This window comes from Oncorhynchus tshawytscha, linkage group LG20 (assembly GCF_018296145.1).
Source record: "Oncorhynchus tshawytscha isolate Ot180627B linkage group LG20, Otsh_v2.0, whole genome shotgun sequence".
Taxonomy (NCBI): Eukaryota; Metazoa; Chordata; class Actinopteri; order Salmoniformes; family Salmonidae; genus Oncorhynchus; species Oncorhynchus tshawytscha.
In genome coordinates, this window is record NC_056448.1 from 47227062 (window position 1) to 47247445 (window position 20384).

General features: G+C 49.4%; 1 protein-coding gene across 1 annotated transcript in view; it reads left to right on the top strand.

Annotated features, from left to right (window-relative positions):
- Positions 1–20384, top strand: part of LOC112235855 (methyl-CpG-binding domain protein 2) — an 88634-nt gene that overhangs the window by 3099 nt on the left and 65151 nt on the right. Inside the window, exon 2 of the mRNA XM_042302762.1 lies at positions 18462–18621. Coding sequence (XP_042158696.1) covers positions 18462–18621 — 160 coding nt within the window. The remainder of the gene's footprint in view (positions 1–18461; positions 18622–20384) is intronic.

Below are 20384 nucleotides of genomic sequence, written 5' to 3' on the forward strand. Positions count from 1 at the left end.
AGCATTGTATCTGGTCAAACACAATTTTTTTCTCAAAGTTTCCACAGGCTTTATTATCCTTAGGTAGGGGAATAGCTTTTGCTTCCCTCCAGGCCTGAGGGAACACACTTTCTAGTAGTCTTAGATTGAAGATATGGCAAATTCGGAGTGGCAATATCGTCCTCAATTACCCTCAGTACTTATCAATCCAAGTTGTCAGACCCCGGTACCAATGGGTTTTATGGACCATTTTAGAAGGACCATGCTGAAGGCTACATTGCCAAGGACTCACACACACACTGTACTTTAGACAGAGGGCTGAGTTCCAAGTCGGGCATTTAGGTTGGTTGGTAATGCTCTGTTGCTATACCAACCAGTAGCACACCTGTAACAGCTAACGCAGCATCGCATTAGCCTGTTACCATCTGCTAGTTACATCTATTGGTGATCCAATGCAGGTTCCTCAATTCCAACTTGTTGCTGACTGTATATGTGTCGGTGTATGTTTGTGTGTGTTTGAGAGGAGTCCAGATTCAAACGGATTGATACTATGAATGTTAGCAACATTTGTGTGTTCTTGTGATCAATGAGTTTTCCTTCCACCTGTGAAAATCAAAGAGAAACGTAGCTCATGCAATTCATTCTCCTCCTTTGGATCCCAACGATTCAATCGTCAGATTAAGAGACATTTTGTTCCAGGTAACATCTGTAATTATCAGAGCATAGACAATTTACAACATGCTAGGCCATGCATGCTTCTCTCATCCCCCTCCTCAGCTCAGTGTTTTTGAAGGCGAAGCCTTCTGGGCTTGGCTAGCGCCTCTGCAGTGTGACTACGGCTGCCTTGCATCCTGGGGCCAATAGGCCAATGAGCCTGTCTGTGTATGTACTCTACACCCAAGCCCCTCCCTCTCTCCAGTTGGTGAAAAACATGCCTCATTCGTATTTAAATGGTGTGATCCCAGCAGCATGTGATGAGTGTGTGCCGTGTAGACCTGTGTATTAATGGGGAGCTGTGTAGCGTAGATCTGTGTGATGGTGTGAAGAGTGTGTGGTGAAAGCATGTGAGGCCTGTGTGATTATCTGTGAGTAAGGGCAGCGGATGGTCTGAGGTGAGGCCTTGTGGGCAGTGCGTAGTTTGTTGTGTACTTGTTAGCATTTACCTGGCATCCACTATGAGAATTCCTTAGTACTCGTTAGCATTTACCTGGCATCCACTATGAGAATTCCTTAGTACTCGTTAGCATTTACCTGGCATCCACTATGAGAATTCCTTAGTACTTGTTAGCATTCTGGTAAACGGTAATACTGTAATACTCCGGAATGGCACAGGCAGGATATGGAAATCTGCATACCGCCCAACCCTGATATACAGGTACAAACATCCTCACCCACTGAGCACCAGACATCCATGAACCTTGAAAAGTAGTCCAAATTTGGTCAGTGGGCAGATTTTAAACCAATCATAGATGTCTGGACATTACAGTGAAGTACAGTACACCAGAGTATAATGTAATGTGCTCTGCTGTACTGTGATGTCCACGTTTTCAAAAGTTTGGACGTTTTTGTCATTCAGGTCCAGAAATGTACTTCCTGACCACATCAACAATGCATAGAAATGTTTCATTCAAATCATAAAGGGGTGTGGTCAAAAAAGTGATTAAAATCAAATGGAATGACCCGTTTGTAACATCCTGTACTGGGCTCGATTTCCCAGAAGCATCTCAAGGCTAAGTTCATCGTTAGGAGGAGGAGCATCGATAAATCTCAGAGCGGTTTCCCCAAAACCATCGTTATTAGCTTTTACCTAGCATCTGCTATAAGAATTCCTTAGTACTTGGTATCTAACGACCCTGCCTCAGATCAGTCGTAGAACAGCTAAGTACATCGTCAGATGCTCCCCCTCCCACTTCACTTTATACACAGATCTCCACTAAACGTAGAATCACATGGTTTATCCGTCTCTGAGACCGGTTATCACCAATCATTTTCAAAACAAAGTTGACTACAAATACAAAAAAAAAAATCCAATGTCTTTGCAATTGATACAAACAACGAATGTATAAAAATATGTTTCAAATGAAAACCGAGACGACTGCATTCAAATATAAACAGTTGACTATAGGCCTATTTCAATCATATGGAGTTATATTTAATATATTTAATAATGTGTTTGTAGCCTAACCTGCACAAGGATCTGCCAAATCTGTGATTTTTAGTGCGTTTTGTATTGGGTATTAGAATAAGTCTTTAGGTGGTAATATCTCGCTAGGAGCTGATTTGTCAGTATTGTGAAGCTAAGATTTGAACGGAGAAACCTGATCGAAGATCAGCATGGACTTTCTTTCCATCCTATCAGTATCGACACAAGCTCCAACGACGCACTTAGCGACTTTTCTCTCTGCGTTGTTACATCTTCGGCTGTTGTAAGACGCATCGTTGAAAACAATCGTAAGCCATAAGTTCTATTGGGAAACCAGGTCCTGGCCCGGTCTGAGTTTTGACCATTCTCGTGGTGAGAGAGCAGTCAAAAAAACAGGGGCCACGGACATACACTAAGGAAGGGCTGATTATTTAATGCCACACAGCAGCTCAGCACCTATTGGTTGGTATGCAAACTAAGCAGATGCTATTGATCCCAGTGTTTGCTCTTTTCTCTGCACATTTCAAGTAATTGTAGTGACTAAATTCATAAATTAATTAAACTGATCTTAGATCACATACTGACGCTCGTTCCTCTCAAACTGATCTTAGATCACATACTGACGCTCGTTCCTCTCAAACTGATCTTAGATCACATACTGACGCTCGTCCCTCTCAAACTGATCTTAGATCACATACTGACGCTCGTCCCTCTCAAACTGATCTTAGATCACATACTGACGCTCGTCCCTCTCAAACTGGGGGAGGCAGGTAGCCCAGTGCTTAGAGGGGGAGGCAGGTAGCCCAGTGGTTAGAGGGGGAGGCAGGTAGCCCAGTGGTTAGAGGGGGAGGCAGGTAGCCCAGTGGTTAGAGGGGGAGGCAGGTAGCCCAGTGGTTAGAGGGGGAGGCAGGTAGCCCAGTGGTTAGAGGGGGAGGCAGGTAGCCCAGTGGTTAGAGGAGGGAGGCAGGTAGCCCAGTGGTTAGAGGAGGGAGGCAGGTAGCCCAGTGGTTAGAGGGGGAGGCAGGTAGCCCAGTGGTTAGAGGGGGCAGGTAGCCCAGTGGTTAGAGGAGGGAGGCAGGTAGCCCAGTGGTTAGAGGAGGGAGGCAGGTAGCCCAGTGGTTAGAGGAGGGAGGCAGGTAGCCCAGTGGTTAGAGGAGGGAGGCAGGTAGCCCAGTGGTTAGAGGAGGGAGGCAGGTAGCCCAGTGGTTAGAGGAGGGAGGCAGGTAGCCCAGTGGTTAGAGGGGGAGGCAGGTAGCCCAGTGGTTAGGGGAGGCAGGTAGCCCAGTGGTTAGAGGGGGAGGCAGGTAGCCCAGTGGTTAGAGGGGGAGGCAGGTAGCCCAGTGGTTAGAGGGGGAGGCAGGTAGCCCAGTGGTTAGAGGGGGGAGGCAGGTAGCCCAGTGGTTAGAGGGGGAGGCAGGTAGCCCAGTGGTTAGAGGGGGGAGGCAGGTAGCCCAGTGGTTAGAGGGGGGAGGCAGGTAGCCCAGTGGTTAGAGGAGGGAGGCAGGTAGCCCAGTGGTTAGAGGGGGAGGCAGTAGGTAGCCCAGTGGTTAGAGGAGGGAGGCAGGCAGGTAGCCCAGTGGTTAGAGGAGGGAGGCAGGCAGGTAGCCCAGTGGTTAGAGGGGGAGGCAGGCAGGTAGCCCAGTGGTTAGAGGAGGGGGAGGCAGGTAGCCCAGTGGTTAGAGGAGGGAGGCAGGTAGCCCAGTGGTTAGAGGAGGGAGGAGGCAGGTAGCCCAGTGGTTAGAGGAGGGAGGCAGGCAGGTAGCCCAGTGGTTAGAGGAGGGAGGCAGGCAGGTAGCCCAGTGGTTAGAGGAGGGAGGCAGGCAGGTAGCCCAGTGGTTAGAGGAGGGAGGCAGGCAGGTAGCCCAGTGGTTAGAGGAGGGAGGCAGGTAGCCCAGTGGTTAGAGGGGGAGGCAGGTAGCCCAGTGGTTAGGAGGGAGGAGGCAGGTAGCCCAGTGGTTAGAGGAGGGAGGCAGGCAGGTAGCCCAGTGGTTAGAGGAGGGAGGCAGGTAGCCCAGTGGTTAGAGGAGGGAGGCAGGTAGCCCAGTGGTTAGAGGAGGGAGGCAGGTAGCCCAGTGGTTAGAGGGGGAGGCAGGTAGCCCAGTGGTTAGAGGAGGGAGGCAGGTAGCCCAGTGGTTAGAGGAGGGAGGCAGGCAGGTAGCCCAGTGGTTAGAGGAGGGAGGCAGGCAGGTAGCCCAGTCACTCAGTCAGCTCAAGCGGAAAGAGCGGGGGGGCGGGGGGGAGGGCAGCAGGGAGAGTCATCACGGCCACGTAGAAGAGACAGCTCTGTGTGCCATTGTGAAAAGCAGCTGTGGTGACTGAAGTGAAGGGTTAACTGTCTTAGCGAGCGCTCGCTGGGTTCAGGGTTGTTCACTCACCTCAGCGTGCTGTACTGCATGCAGCTTAGAGCCACTGTGCACCCACACGCTCTGCTAAGCTACTGACCTACATGTCACTGTCTGTCTGTTTGTTCTAGCTAGTCTGTCTGTTCTAGCTAGGCTGTCTGTCTCTGTCTGTCTGTCTGTCGTTCGAGCAACCACCCAAGCCAAGCCATAGACAACCACCCGAGCCGAGCCATAGACAACCACCCGAGCCGAGCCATAGACAACCACCCGAGCCGAGCCATAGACAACCACCCGAGCCGAGCCATAGACAACCACCCGAGTCATAGACAACCACCCGAGCCAAGCCATAGACAACCACCCGAGCCAAGCTATAGACAACCACTAAAGCCAAGCCATAGACACCCACCCGAGCCGAGCCATAGACAACCACCCGAGCCGAGCCATAGACAACCACCCGAGTCATAGACAACCACCCGAGCCAAGCCATAGACAACCACCCGAGCCAAGCTATAGACAACCACTAAAGCCAAGCCATAGACACCCACCCGAGCCGAGCCATAGACAACCACCCGAGCCGAGCCATAGACAACCACCCGAGCCAAGCCATAGACAACCACCCGAGCCAAGCCATAGACAACCACCCGATCCATAGACAATTGTCTCTGCTGCCATATGGCAAGAGTTACCGGTGCATCAAGTCTGACACCAACAGATAAATAGCTATCACTCCAGTATCCCTGTCCCCTATACATATCTACCTCCATCACTCCAGTATCCCTGTCCCCTATACATATCTACCTCCATCACTCCAGTATCCCTGTCCCCTATACATATCTACCTCCATCACTCCAGTATCCCTGTCCCCTTCCCCCTATACATATCTACCTCCATCACTCCAGTATCCCTGTCCCCTATACATATCTACCTCCATCACTCCAGTATCCCTGTCCCCTATACATATCTACCTCCATCACTCCAGTATCCCTGTCCCCTATACATACCTACCTCCATCACTCCAGTATCCCTGTCTCCTACACATACCTACCTCCATCACTCCAGTATCCCTGTCTCCTATACATACCTACCTCCATCACTCCAGTATCCCTGTCTCCTATACATATCTACCTCCATCACTCCAGTATCCCTGTCTCCTATACATACCTACCTCCATCACTCCAGTATCCCTGTCTCCTATACATATCTACCTCCATCACTCCAGTATCCCTGTCTCCTATACATATCTACCTCCATCACTCCAGTATCCCTGTCTCCTATACATACCTACCTCCATCACTCCAGTATCCCTGACCCCTTCCCCCTATACATATCTACCTCCATCACTCCAGTATCCCTGTCTCCTATACATATCTACCTCCATCACTCCAGTATCCCTGTCTCCTATACATATCTACCTCCATCACTCTAGTATCCCTGTCCCCTTACCCCTATACATATCTACCTCCATCACTCCAGTATCCCTGTCCCCTTACCCCCATACATATCTACCTCCATCACTCCAGTGTCCCTGTCCCCTATACATATCTACCTCCATCACTCCAGTATCCCTGACCCCTTCCCCCTATACATATCTACCTCCATCACTCCAGTATCCCTGTCTCCTATACATATCTACCTCCATCACTCCAGTATCCCTGTCTCCTATACATATCTACCTCCATCACTCCAGTATCCCTGTCTCCTATACATATCTACCTCCATCACTCCAGTATCCCTGTCTCCTATACATATCTACCTCCATCACTCCAGTATCCCTGTCCCCTTCCCCTATACATATCTACCTCCATCACTCCAGTGTCCCTGTTCCCTTCCCCCTATACATATCTACCTCCATCACTCCAGTATCCCTGTCCCCTATACATATCTACCTCCATCACTCCAGTATCCCTGTCTCCAAAACATATCTACCTCCATCACTCCAGTATCACCTTCCCCCTATACATATATACCTCCATCACTCCAGTATCCCTGTCTCCTATACATATCTACCTCCATCACTCCAGTATCCCTGTCCCCTATACATATCTACCTCCATCACTCCAGTATCCCTGTCTGTCCCCTACACATATCTACCTCCATCACTCCAGTATCCCTGTCTCCTATACATATCTACCTCCATCACTCCAGTATCCCTGTCTCCTATACATATCCACCTCCATCACTCCAGTATCCCTGTCCCCTATACATATCTACCTCCATCACTCCAGTATCCCTGTCTCCTTCCCCCTATACATATCTACCTCCATCACTCCAGTATCCCTGTCCCCTATACATATCTACCTCCATCATTCCAGTATCCCTGTCTCCTTCCCCCTATACATATCTACCTCCATCACTCCAGTATCCCTGTCCCCTATACATATCTACCTCCATCACTCCAGTATCCCTGTCCCCTATACATATCTACCTCATCACTCCAGCATCCCTGTCTCCTTCCCCTATACATATCTACCTCCATCACTCCAGTATCCCTGTCCCCTATACATATCTACCTCCATCACTCCAGTATCCCTGTCCCCTATACATATCTACCTCCATCACTCCAGTATCCCTGTCTGTCCCCTATACATATCTACCTCCATCACTCCAGTATCCCTGTCCCCTATACATATCTACCTCCATCACTCCAGTATCCCTGTCCCCTTACCCCTATACATATCTACCTCCATCACTCTAGTATCCCTGTCCCATTCCCCCTATACATATCTACCTCCATCACTCCAGTATCCCTGTTCCCTTCCCCCGATACATATCTACCTCCATCACTCTAGTATCCCTGTCCCATTCCCCCTATACATATCTACCTCCATCACTCCAGTATCCCTGTCCCCTATACATATCTACCTCCATCACTCTAGTATCCCTGTCCCCTATACATATCTACCTCCATCACTACAGTATCCCTGTCCCCTATACATATCTACCTCCATCACTCCAGTATCCCTGTTCCCTTACCCCTATACATATCTACCTCTATCAGTCCAGTATCTCTGTCCCCTTCCCCCTATACATATCTACCTCTATCAGTCCAGTATCTCTGTCCCCTATACATATCTATCTCCATCACTCCAGTATCCCTGTCCCCTATACATATCTACCTCCATCACTCCAGTATCCCTGTCCCCTATACATATCTACCTCCATCACTCTAGTATCCCTGTCCCATTCCCCCTATACATATCTACCTCCATCACTCCAGTATCCCTGTCCCCTATACATATCTACCTCCATCACTCCAGTATCCCTGTTCCCTTACCCCTATACATATCTACCTCCATCACTCCAGTATCACCTTCCCCCTATACATATCTACCTCCATCACTCCAGTATCCCTGTCTCCTATACATATCTACCTCCATCACTCCAGTATCCCTGTCCCCTATACATATCTACCTCCATCACTCCAGTATCCCTGTCCCCTATACATATCTACCTCCATCACTCCAGTATCCCTGTCCCCTATACATATCTACCTCCATCACTCTAGTATCCCTGTCCCCTATACATATCTACCTCCATCACTCCAGTATCCCTGTCCCCTATACATATCTACCTCCATCACTCCAGTATCCCTGGTACATATCTACCTCCATCACTCCAGTATCCCTGTCCCCTATACATATCTACCTCCATCACTCCAGTATCCCTGTCCCCTATACATATCTACCTCCATCACTCTAGTATCCCTGTCCCCTATACATATCTACCTCCATCACTCCAGTATCCCTGTCCCCTATACATATCTACCTCCATCACTCCAGTATCCCTGTCCCCTATACATATCTACCTCCATCACTCTAGTATCCCTGTCCCCTATACATATCTACCTCCATCACTCCAGTATCCCTGTCTCCTATACATATCTACCTCCATCACCAGTATCCCTGTCCCCTATACATATCTACCTCCATCACTCCAGTATCCCTGTCCCCTATACATATCTCTCCATCACTCCAGTATCCCTGTCCCCTATACATATCTACCTCCATCACTCCAGTATCCCTGTCTCCTATACATATCTACCTCCATCACTCCAGTATCCCTGTCCCCTATACATATCTACCTCCATCACTCCAGTATCCCTGTCTCCTATACATATCTACCTCCATCACTCCAGTATCCCTGTCCCCTATACATATCTACCTCCATCACTCCAGTATCCCTGTCCCTATACATATCTATCTCCATCACTCCAGTATCCCTGTCCCCTATACATATCTACCTCCATCATGGTATCCCTGTCCCCTATACATATCTACCTCCATCATCCAGTATCCCTGTCCCCTATACATATCTACCTCCATCACTCCAGTATCCCTGTCCCCCATACATATCTACCTCCATCACTCCAGTATCCCTGTCCCCTATACATATCTACCTCCATCACTCCAGTATCCCTGTCTCCTATACATATCTACCTCCATCACTCCAGTATCCCTGACCCCTATACATATCTACCTCCATCACTCCAGTATCCCTGTCCCCTATACATATCTACCTCCATCACTCCAGTATCCCTGTCCCCTATACATATCTACCTCCATCACTCCAGTATCCCTGTCCCCTATACATATCTATCATATCATATTCTATCGGGGTCGTCACCAACATGTGCGATGAGAGCAGTGTTCAGAGTCTGCTGCGTCACAGAGTGGGGGAGAGAATAATTCATGATGACCTGGATCTTCATGCCCAGGCCAAGTTTTTACCTCCCTACTGAACACACCTGAGAGAGAGGTCTGTCCGCCTGCCTGTCTCTCCGTCCGTCTGTCTGTTCCGGGGAGGGGCGGGAGGGGGAGGAGCATACCATGGGAGAGTGCCCCTTGACCTTCGCTGGCAAGCAAACACCCCTTGCTCTCACAACCACACACACAGCCATCGCCAGACAGGCAGACGGACACATTGGGAAACTTCATGAAAATCTCTCTCTCTACTCTCAGTTTTGCTTGAGCTTGTGTCTACACCATGGGGGAAGCCATGGGGGAAGTCATGGGGGAAGCCATGGGGGAACTACAGAGACTAGCCTATAAGACACTGCTCCTCTCTCACTCCCTCGACCGTGGTTCTCTACTCTCTCTACCGTGGTCCTCTACTCTCTCTACCATGGTCCTACCGTGGTTCTCTACTCTCTCTACCGTGGTTCTCTACTCTCTCTACCATGGTTCTCTACTCTCTCTACCATGGTCCTCTACTCTCTCTACCATGGTCCTCTACTCCCTCTACCATGGTTCTCTACTCTCTCTACCATGGTTCTCTACTCTCTCTACCATGGTTCTCTACTCTCTCTACCATGGTTCACTACTCTCTCTACCATGGTTCTCTACTCTCTCTACCATGGTTCTCTACTCTCTCTACCATGGTTCACTACTCTCTCTCACTCTCTCTACCGTGGTCCTCGACTCCTTCTACCATGGTTCTCTACTCTCTCTCACTCCCTCTACCATGGTTCTCTACTCCCTCTACCATGGTTCTCTACTCTCTCTCACTCTCTCTACCATGGTTCTCTACTCTCACTCCCTCTACCATGGTTCTCTACTCTCTCTACCATGGTCCTCTACTCCCTCTACCATGGTTTTCTACTCTCTCTCTCACTCCCTCCTTCATGGTTCTCTACTCTCTCACTCCCTCTACCATGGTTCTCTACTCTCTCTCTCACTCCCTCTACCATGGTTCTCTACTCCCTCTACCATGGTTCTCTACTCTCTCTCACTCCCTCTACCATGGTTCTCTACTCTCTCTCTCACTCCCTCTACCATGGTTCTCTACTCTCTCTCACTCCCTCTACCATGGTCCTCTACTCCCTCTACCATGGTTCTCTACTCCCTCTACCATGGTTCTCTACTCTCTCTCACTCCCTCTACCATGGTCCTCTACTCTCTCTACCATGGTTCTCTACTCTCTCTACCATGGTTCTCTACTCTCTCTCACTCCCTCTACCATGGTCCTCTACTCTCTCTACCATGGTTCTCTACTCTCTCTACCATGGTCCTCTACTCCCTCTACCATGGTTCTCTACTCTCTCTCACTCCCTCTACCATGGTTCTCTACTCTCTCTCTACCATGGTTCTCTACTCTCTCTACCATGGTTCTCTACTCCCTCTACCATGGTTCTCTACTCTCTCTCACTCCCTCTACCATGGTCCTCTACTCTCTCTCACTCCCTCTACCATGGTTCTCTACTCTCTCTCACTCCCTCTACCATGGTCCTCTACTCTCTCTCACTCCCTCTACCATGGTTCTCTACTCTCTCTCACTCCCTCTACCATGGTTCTCTACTCTCTCTACCATGGTTCTCTACTCTCTCTACCATGGTTCTCTACTCCCTCTACCATGGTTCTCTACTCTCTCTCTCACTCCCTCTACCATGGTCCTCTACTCTCTCTCACTCCCTCTACCATGGTCCTCTACTCTCTCTCACTCCCTCTACCATGGTCCTCTACTCTCTCTACCATGGTCCTCTACTCTCTCTCTCACTCCCTCTACCATGGTCCTCTACTCTCTCTACCATGGTTCTCTACTCTCTCTCTCACTCCCTCTACCATGGTCCTCTACTCTCTCTACCATGGTCCTCTACTCTCTCTACCATGGTTCTCTACTCTCTCTACCATGGTTCTCTACTCTCTCTACCATGGTTCTCTACTCTCTCTCTCACTCCCTCTACCATGGTCCTCTACTCTCTCTACCATGGTCCTCTACTCTCTCTACCATGGTTCTCTACTCTCTCTACCATGGTTCTCTACTCTCTCTACCATGGTTCTCTACTCTCTCTACCATGGTTCTCTACTCTCTCTACCATGGTTCTCTACTCTCTCTACCATGGTCCTCTACTCCCTCTACCATGGTTCTCTACTCTCTCTCACTCTCTCTACCGTGGTCCTCGACTCCTTCTACCATGGTTCTCTACTCTCTCTCACTCCCTCTACCATGGTTCTCTACTCCCTCTACCATGGTTCTCTACTCTCTCTCACTCTCTCTACCATGGTTCTCTACTCTCACTCCCTCTACCATGGTTCTCTACTCTCTCTCACTCCCTCTACCATGGTTCTCTACTCCCTCTACCATGGTTCTCTACTCTCTCTCACTCCCTCTACCATGGTTCTCTACTCCCTCTACCATGGTTCTCTACTCTCTCTCACTCCCTCTACCATGGTTCTCTACTCTCTCTCACTCCCTCTACCATGGTTCTCTACTCTCTCTCACTCCCTCTACCATGGTTCTCTACTCTCTCTCACTCTCTCTACCATGGTTCTCTACTCTCACTCCCTCTACCATGGTTCTCTACTCTCTCTCACTCCCTCTACCATGGTTCTCTACTCCCTCTACCATGGTTCTCTACTCTCTCTCTCACTCCCTCTACCATGGTTCTCTACTCTCTCTCTCACTCCCTCTACCATGGTTCTCTACTCCCTCTACCATGGTTCTCTACTCTCTCTCTCACTCCCTCTACCATGGTTCTCTACTCCCTCTACCATGGTTCTCTACTCTCACTCCCTCTACCATGGTTCTCTACTCCCTCTACCATGGTTCTCTACTCTCGCTCACTCCCTCTACCATGGTTCTCTACTCTCTCTCACTCCCTCTACCATGGTTCTCTACTCCCTCTACCATGGTTCTCTACTCCCTCTACCATGGTTCTCTACTCTCTCTCACTCCCTCTACCATGATTCTCTACTCTCTCTCTCACTCCCTCTACCATGGTTCTCTACTCTCTCTCTCACTCCCTCTACCATGGTTCTCTACTCCCTCTACCATGGTCCTCTACTCCCTCTACCATGGTTCTCTACTCTCTCTCTCACTCCCTCTACCATGGTTCTCTACTCTCTCTCTCACTCCCTCTACCATGGTTCTCTACTCTCTCTCTCACTCCCTCTACCATGGTTCTCTACTCCCTCTACCATGGTTCTCTACTCTCTCTCACTCCCTCTACCATGGTTCTCTACTCCCTCTACCATGGTTCTCTACTCTCTCTCTCACTCGCTCTACCATGGTTCTCTACTCTCTCACTCCCTCTACCATGGTCCTCTACTCTCTCTACCATGGTTCTCTACTCTCTCTACCATGGTTCTCTACTCTCTCTACCATGGTCCTCTACTCCCTCTACCATGGTTCTCTACTCTCTCTCACTCCCTCTACCATGGTTCTCTACTCTCTCTACCATGGTTCTCTACTCTCTCTACCATGGTTCTCTACTCTCTCTACCATGGTTCTCTACTCCCTCTACCATGGTTCTCTACTCTCTCTCACTCCCTCTACCATGGTCCTCTACTCTCTCTACCATGGTTCTCTACTCTCTCTACCATGGTTCTCTACTCCCTCTACCATGGTTCTCTACTCTCTCTCACTCCCTCTACCATGGTCCTCTACTCTCTCTACCATGGTTCTCTACTCTCTCTACCATGGTTCTCTACTCTCTCTACCATGGTCCTCTACTCCCTCTACCATGGTTCTCTACTCTCTCTCACTCCCTCTACCATGGTCCTCTACTCTCTCTACCATGGTCCTCTACTCTCTCTACCATGGTCCTCTACTCTCTCTACCATGCTTCTCTACTCTCTCTACCATGGTTCTCTACTCTCTCTACCATGGTTCTCTACTCTCTCTACCATGGTCCTCTACTCCCTCTACCATGGTTCTCTACTCCCTCTACCATGGTTCTCTACTCTCTCTCACTCACTCTACCATGGTTCTCTACTCCCTCTACCATGGTTCTCTACTCTCTCTCACTCTCTCTACCATGGTTCTCTACTCTCACTCCCTCTACCATGGTTCTCTACTCTCTCTCACTCCCTCTACCATGGTTCTCTACTCCCTCTACCATGGTTCTCTACTCTCTCTCACTCCCTCTACCATGGTTCTCTACTCTCTCTCACTCCCTCTACCATGGTTCTCTACTCCCTCTACCATGGTTCTCTCTCTCTCTCACTCCCTCTACCATGGTTCTCTACTCCCTCTACCATGGTTCTCTACTCTCTCTCTCACTCCCTCTACCATGGTTCTCTACTCCCTCTACCATGGTTCTCTACTCTCACTCCCTCTACCATGGTTCTCTACTCCCTCTACCATGTTTCTCTACTCTCACTCCCTCTACCATGGTTCTCTACTCCCTCTACCATGGTTCTCTACTCTCTCTCACTCCCTCTACCATGGTTCTCTACTCTCTCTCACTCCCTCTACCATGGTTCTCTACTCTCTCTCACTCCCTCTACCATGGTTCTCTACCATGGTTCTCTACTCTCCCTCACTCCCTCTACCATGGTTCTCTACTCCCTCTACCATGGTTCTCTACTCCCTCTACCATGGTTCTCTACTCTCTCTCACTCCCTCTACCATGGTTCTCTACTCCCTCTACCATGGTTCTCTACTCTCTCTCTCACTCCCTCTACCATGGTTCTCTACTCTCTCTACCATGGTTCTCTACCATGGTTCTCTTCTCCCTCTCACTCCCTCTACCATGGTTCTCTACTCCCTCTACCATGGTTCTCTACTCTCTCTCACTCCCTCTACCATGGTTCTCTACTCTCTCTCTCACTCCCTCTACCATGGTTCTCTACTCTCTCTCTCACTCCCTCTACCATGGTTCTCTACTCTCTCTCTCACTCCCTCTACCATGGTTCTCTACTCTCTCTCTCACTCCCTCTACCATGGTTCTCTACTCTCTCTCACTCCCTCTACCATGGTTCTCTACTCCCTCTACCATGGTTCTCTACTCCCTCTACCATGGTTCTCTACTCTCTCTCTCACTCCCTCGACCATGGTTCTCTACTCTCTCTACCATGGTTCTCTACCATGGTTCTCTACTCGCCCGCACACCCTCTACCATGGTTCTCTACTCCCTCTACCATGGTTCTCTACTCCCTCTACCATGGTTCTCTACTCTCTCTCACTCCCTCTACCATGGTTCTCTACTCCCTCTACCATGGTTCTCTACTCCCTCTACCATGGTTCTCTACTCCTCTCTTCCCCTTATTTTCCACAACCACTTTGCTGTGTAACTTTACTGCTGCACGTGCAAATTAGCATGATAGCTGAGCTAACTACGTGGAAACAGCCTACATGTTTACAACGATAGCTGACATTTTCACAAGCCAGTCTAGAAAGTTGACAGCGTTTGGTATCTTCCTTCATGAGCCTTGTTTCTATGAGTGACTTCACTATTAGTTTCTCTAGTCTTCTGTGCATGAAGAACCACTGTGGAATTCCACACCCTCAACTCCCTCACCAGTGATCTGTGTGGTCGAGCCAGTCAGTCAGAGTGGGCTGGGTTGTGTTTGTCTCGGTTCTCTCTGAAAAGACGTGTGTGTGTGTGTGTGTGTGTGTGTGTGTGTGTGTGTGTGTGTGTGTGTCTCTGGTTCGGCTTTGACTCATCGCTGAGTCATGTAGCGGCCTAGCTCCTAGTCACCTACCCACTCGCTCCTGAGATGCTTCAAGGTCTCACACACACACACACACACACACACTCATCTGTGTCCTTCCGACCGCCGGTCACAGATCGATGTGCATAGCGATGAGTCACAGAGCTGGGCGCTCCCTCGTCTGCGTATGAGATGAGTTCGGCTGAGGTGGAGACTGAGCTAAACGGAGAAGTAGTGGTGGTCAGACAACCTCTCTGATTGTTTTCAACAGTCTTTCAGTTAAGTGAGGGTCTGAGTCACACAACGTCACGGCTTTGGACACACCGCGATGATGAACGGCTGAAAGCAGCCCTCTGTAGAATCGTCCGAATACAAAATAGAAAATGTCCGCCGATATTCTAGTCAGAGGCTCTTGTTGCCTGGTTCTGAGATTACAGCGACCATCTGTGTGTTGTCTACTGTGTGAGCCAGCTGTTTAAACGGACCCTATTGTAGGCCTTGGTCTGAAGAGGAAATGCTATTTTCTAATTGACCAACCTGCCCGGGTTAAGGATGTGATCACATCCATCTCTCTCTCTCTCTCTCTCTCTCTCTCTCTCTCTCTCTCTCTCTCTCTCTCAGCACTGACTGAGTTTATCCTTAGGAAAACAACCCCAGACATCCCATTCACCCCGGCCATCCGGCCATCCGGCCAGTCACCTTGGCCATCCGTCCAGTCGCCCTGGCCAACCGTCCAGTCGCCCTGGCCATCCGTCCAGTCGCCCTGGCCACCCGTCCAGTCGCCCTGGCCACCCGTCCAGTCACCTTGGCCAACCGTCCAGTCACCCTGGCCACCCGTCCAGTCGCCCTGGGCACCCGTCCAGTCACCTTGGCCAACCGTCCAGTCACCTGGCCAACCGTCCAGTCACCCTGGCCAACCGTCCAGTCACCTTGGCCAACCGTCCAGTCACCCTGGCCAACCGTCCAGGCCAACCGTCCAGTCGCCCTGGCCAACCGTCCAGTCGCCTGGCCAACCGTCCAGTCACCCTGGCCAACCGTCCAGTCGCCCTGGCCAACCGTCCAGTCGCCCAGGCCACCCGTCCAGTCGCCCCGGCCACCCGTCCAGTCGCCCCGGCCACCCGTCCAGTCGCCCCGGCCACCCGTCCAGTCGCCCCGGCCAACCGTCCAGTCGCCCCGGCCAACCGTCCAGTCGCCCCGGCCACTCCACTACCCCATTTCACTCAGACTCAGCTCACCGGTCATTTTGTAGGGTAATAAAGACGCTCTCCATTTTGTTCTCCACTAACATTTTGTTCTTCAATAAGAAAGGCTTGTTTTCTGTTTTGCTGTGGTATGCCCTAATGAACACGACCCAGGAGAAGGAGATGGGAGTAACTGTCTGCTTGATGGGTTTGGCCAGGGATATGTTTTCTGTTTTGTGATGCCATTGATCCTCTGCCACATAAGATGGTCCTCCCTGCTGCCTTTAAATTTTTCCTCCAGCCTGAGAACTAGTCAAGTGTTTCTTGGGAGAATTGAATTTAGCCTAAGTACATCTGGCAAGTGTTACTTATGTTGACAACCCCACTACCATTACACAATGAGACGGGCAGCTCTGCTATTAATATAGCCCCACTACCATGACATAATGAGACTGGCAGCTCTGCTATTAATATAGCCCCACTACCATGACATAATGAGACTGGCAGCTCTGCTATTAATACAGCCCCACTACCATGACATAATGAGACTGGCAGCTCTGCTATTAATATAGCCCCACTACCATCACATAATGAGACGGGCAGCTCTGCTATTAATACAGCCCCAGTACCATGACATAATGAGACTGGCAGCTCTGCTATTAATATAGCCCCATTACCATGACATAATGAGACGGGCAGCTCTGCTATTAATATAGCCCCACTACCATGACATAATGAGACGGGCAGCTCTGCTATTAATACAGCCCCACTACCATGACATAATGAGACTCGCAGCTCTGCTATTAATATAGCCCCACTACCATGACATAATGAGATGGGCAGCTCTGCTATTAATATAGCCCCACTACCATGACATAATGAGACTGTCAGCTCTGCTATTAATATAGCCCCACTACCATGACATAATGAGACGGGCAGCTCTGCTATTAATATAGCCCCACTACCATGACATAATGAGACTGTCAGCTCTGCTATTAATACAGCCCCACTACCATGACATAATGAGACTGTCAGCTCTGCTATTAATACAGCCCCACTACCATGACATAATGAGACTGTCAGCTCTGCTATTAATACAGCCCCACTACCATGACATAATGAGACTGGCAGCTCTGCTATTAATACAGCCCCACTACCATGACATAATGAGACTCGCAGCTCTGCTATTAATATAGCCCCACTACCATGACATAATGAGATGGGCAGCTCTGCTATTAATATAGCCCCACTACCATGACATAATGAGACTGTCAGCTCTGCTATTAATATAGCCCCACTACCATGACATAATGAGATGGGCAGCTCTGCTATTAATATAGCCCCACTACCATGACATAATGAGACTGTCAGCTCTGCTATTAATACAGCCCCACTACCATGACATAATGAGACTGTCAGCTCTGCTATTAATACAGCCCCACTACCATGACATAATGAGACTGTCAGCTCTGCTATTAATACAGCCCTACTACCATGACATAATGAGACTGGCAGCTCTGCTATTAATACAGCCCCACTACCATGACATAATGAGACTGGCAGCTCTGCTATTAATACAGCCCCACTACCATGACATAATGAGACTGTCAGCTCTGCTATTAATACAGCCCCACTACCATGACATAATGAGACTGTCAGCTCTGCTATTAATACAGCCCCACTACCATGACATAATGAGACTGTCAGCTCTGCTATTAATATAGCCCCACTACCATGACATAATGAGACTGTCAGCTCTGCTATTAATACAGCCCCACTACCATGACATAATGAGACTGTCAGCTCTGCTATTAATACAGCCCCACTACCATGACATAATGAGACTGTCAGCTCTGCTATTAATACAGCCCCACTACCATGACATAATGAGACTGTCAGCTCTGCTATTAATACAGCCCCACTACCATGACATAATGAGACTGTCAGCTCTGCTATTAATACAGCCCCACTACCATGACATAATGAGACTGTCAGCTCTGCTATTAATATAGCCCCACTACCATGACATAATGAGACTGTCAGCTCTGCTATTAATACAGCCCCACTACCATGACATAATGAGACTGTCAGCTCTGCTATTAATACAGCCCCACTACCATGACATAATGAGACTGTCAGCTCTGCTATTAATACAGCCCCACTACCATGACATAATGAGACTGGCAGCTCTGCTATTAATACAGCCCCACTACCATGACATAATGAGACTGTCAGCTCTGCTATTAATACAGCCCCACTACCATGACATAATGAGACGGGCAGCTCTGCTATTAATACACTTTGCTGGTTTTAGTAACATTGTGAAATAGAACGTTCCTCTCTTGAACGATTGATGCTTTTGGACCTCAACACTAGGTACAGTACACCTGTCAGAACTGTTTGTTAACTAACACTGTTGTTGTTGTCTTTCCTCTTCACCCCTCAGTCCCAAAGGGAAGAAGTTCCGGAGCAAACCCCAGCTGTCCCGTTACCTAGGCAACACGGTGGACCTGGGATGTTTTGACTTCCGAACGGGCAAGATGATGCCCGGCAAGATGCAGAAGAACAAACAGAGGCTACGGAATGAGAACCTCACCATTAACAAGGTACAGGTTAGCTTAGGCTACATGTCAGGGTTCTTCAGATGCTGTTCACTCCGTTCTCCCAATGGCCTCCTATTACTTTTAGTGAACATTTGAGCAGGGAGTCCTATTGAGACCATTCTATTCTCAGCCCTTTGCTAAGCAGTGGTTTTCTTCCCAATTATCTCCAAACTTTCTAAGTGTGCACTTGTTCCCTTCCCTTGGACAGGAAGTGACTGGGAAAAGGAATATAGTGGGAATGTCCTCTCTAGCCCATGCCTCTACCAATCCAATGCTTTTACATTTGTGGGAAGTAGTCAATGAGTGTACACTTCAGGAGAAAGGGGATATGATTGCCTGTGGGTTTCTCCCCTCCATGTAGCACAGTCAGGGACTGGTTTAGACCTGGGACACCAGGTGGGTGATTCCCCTCTAATCAGGGACTGGTTTAGACCTGGGACACCAGGTGGGTGATTCCCCTCTAATCGGGGACTGGTTTAGACCTGGGACACCAGGTGGGTGATTCCCCTCTAATCAGGGACTGATTTAGACCTGGGACACCAGGTGGGTGATTCTCCTCTAGTCAGGGACTGGTTTAGACCTGGGACACCAGGTGGGTGATTCCCCTCTAATCGGGGACTGATTTAGACCTGGGACACCAGGTGGGTGATTCCCCTCTAATCAGGGACTGATTTAGACCTGGGACACCAGGTGGGTGATTCCCCTCTAATCAGGGACTGATTTAGACCTGGGACACCAGGTGGGTGATTCCCCTCTAATCAGGGACTGATTTAGACCTGGGACACCAGGTGGGTGATTCCCCTCTAATCAGGGACTGATTTAGACCTGGGACACCAGGTGGGTGATTCCCCTCTAATCAGGGACTGATTTAGACCTGGGACACCAGGTGGGTGATTCCCCTCTAATCAGGGACTGATTTAGACCTGGGACACCAGGTGGGTGATTCCCCTCTAATCGGGGACTGATTTAGACCTGGGACACCAGGTGGGTGATTCCCCTCTAATCAGGGACTGATTTAGACCTGGGACACCAGGTGGGTGATTCCCCTCTAATCGGGGACTGATTTAGACCTGGGACACCAGGTGGGTGATTCCCCTCTAATCAGGGACTGATTTAGACCTGGGACACCAGGTGGGTGATTCCCCTCTAATCGGGGACTGGTTTAGACCTGGGACACCAGGTGGGTGATTCTCCTCTAGTCGGGGACTGATTTAGACCTGGGACACCAGGTGGGTGATTCTCCTCTAGTCAGGGACTGATTTAGACCTGGGACACCAGGTGGGTGATTCTCCTCTAGTCAGGGACTGATTTAGACCTGGGACACCAGGTGGGTGATTCTCCTCTAATCAGGGACTGGTTTAGACCTGGGACACCAGGTGGGTGATTCCCCTCTAATCAGGGACTGGTTTAGACCTGGGACATCAGGTGGGTGCAATAATGATCTAATCAAATCTTATTGGTCACATACACATGGTTAGCAGATGTTATTGGTCACATACACATGGGTAGCAGATGTTATTGGTCACATACACATGGGTAGCAAGTGTTATTGTGAGTGTAGCGAAATGCTTGTGCTGTTGATCAGGTAGAACAGAAACCCATTGGTAGTCTGGACGTTGTAGGGTCAGAGTTCAATACTCCATGAACAGGTTTTATAGTCTCATCACCGGATGTTGCTGTGCTCTCTGTCCGTTCACAATCATTTCCTCTGTGAGTGTCATGTGACCAGCTAGCTCAAAATAACCTGGACTGGACTCAACACTCTA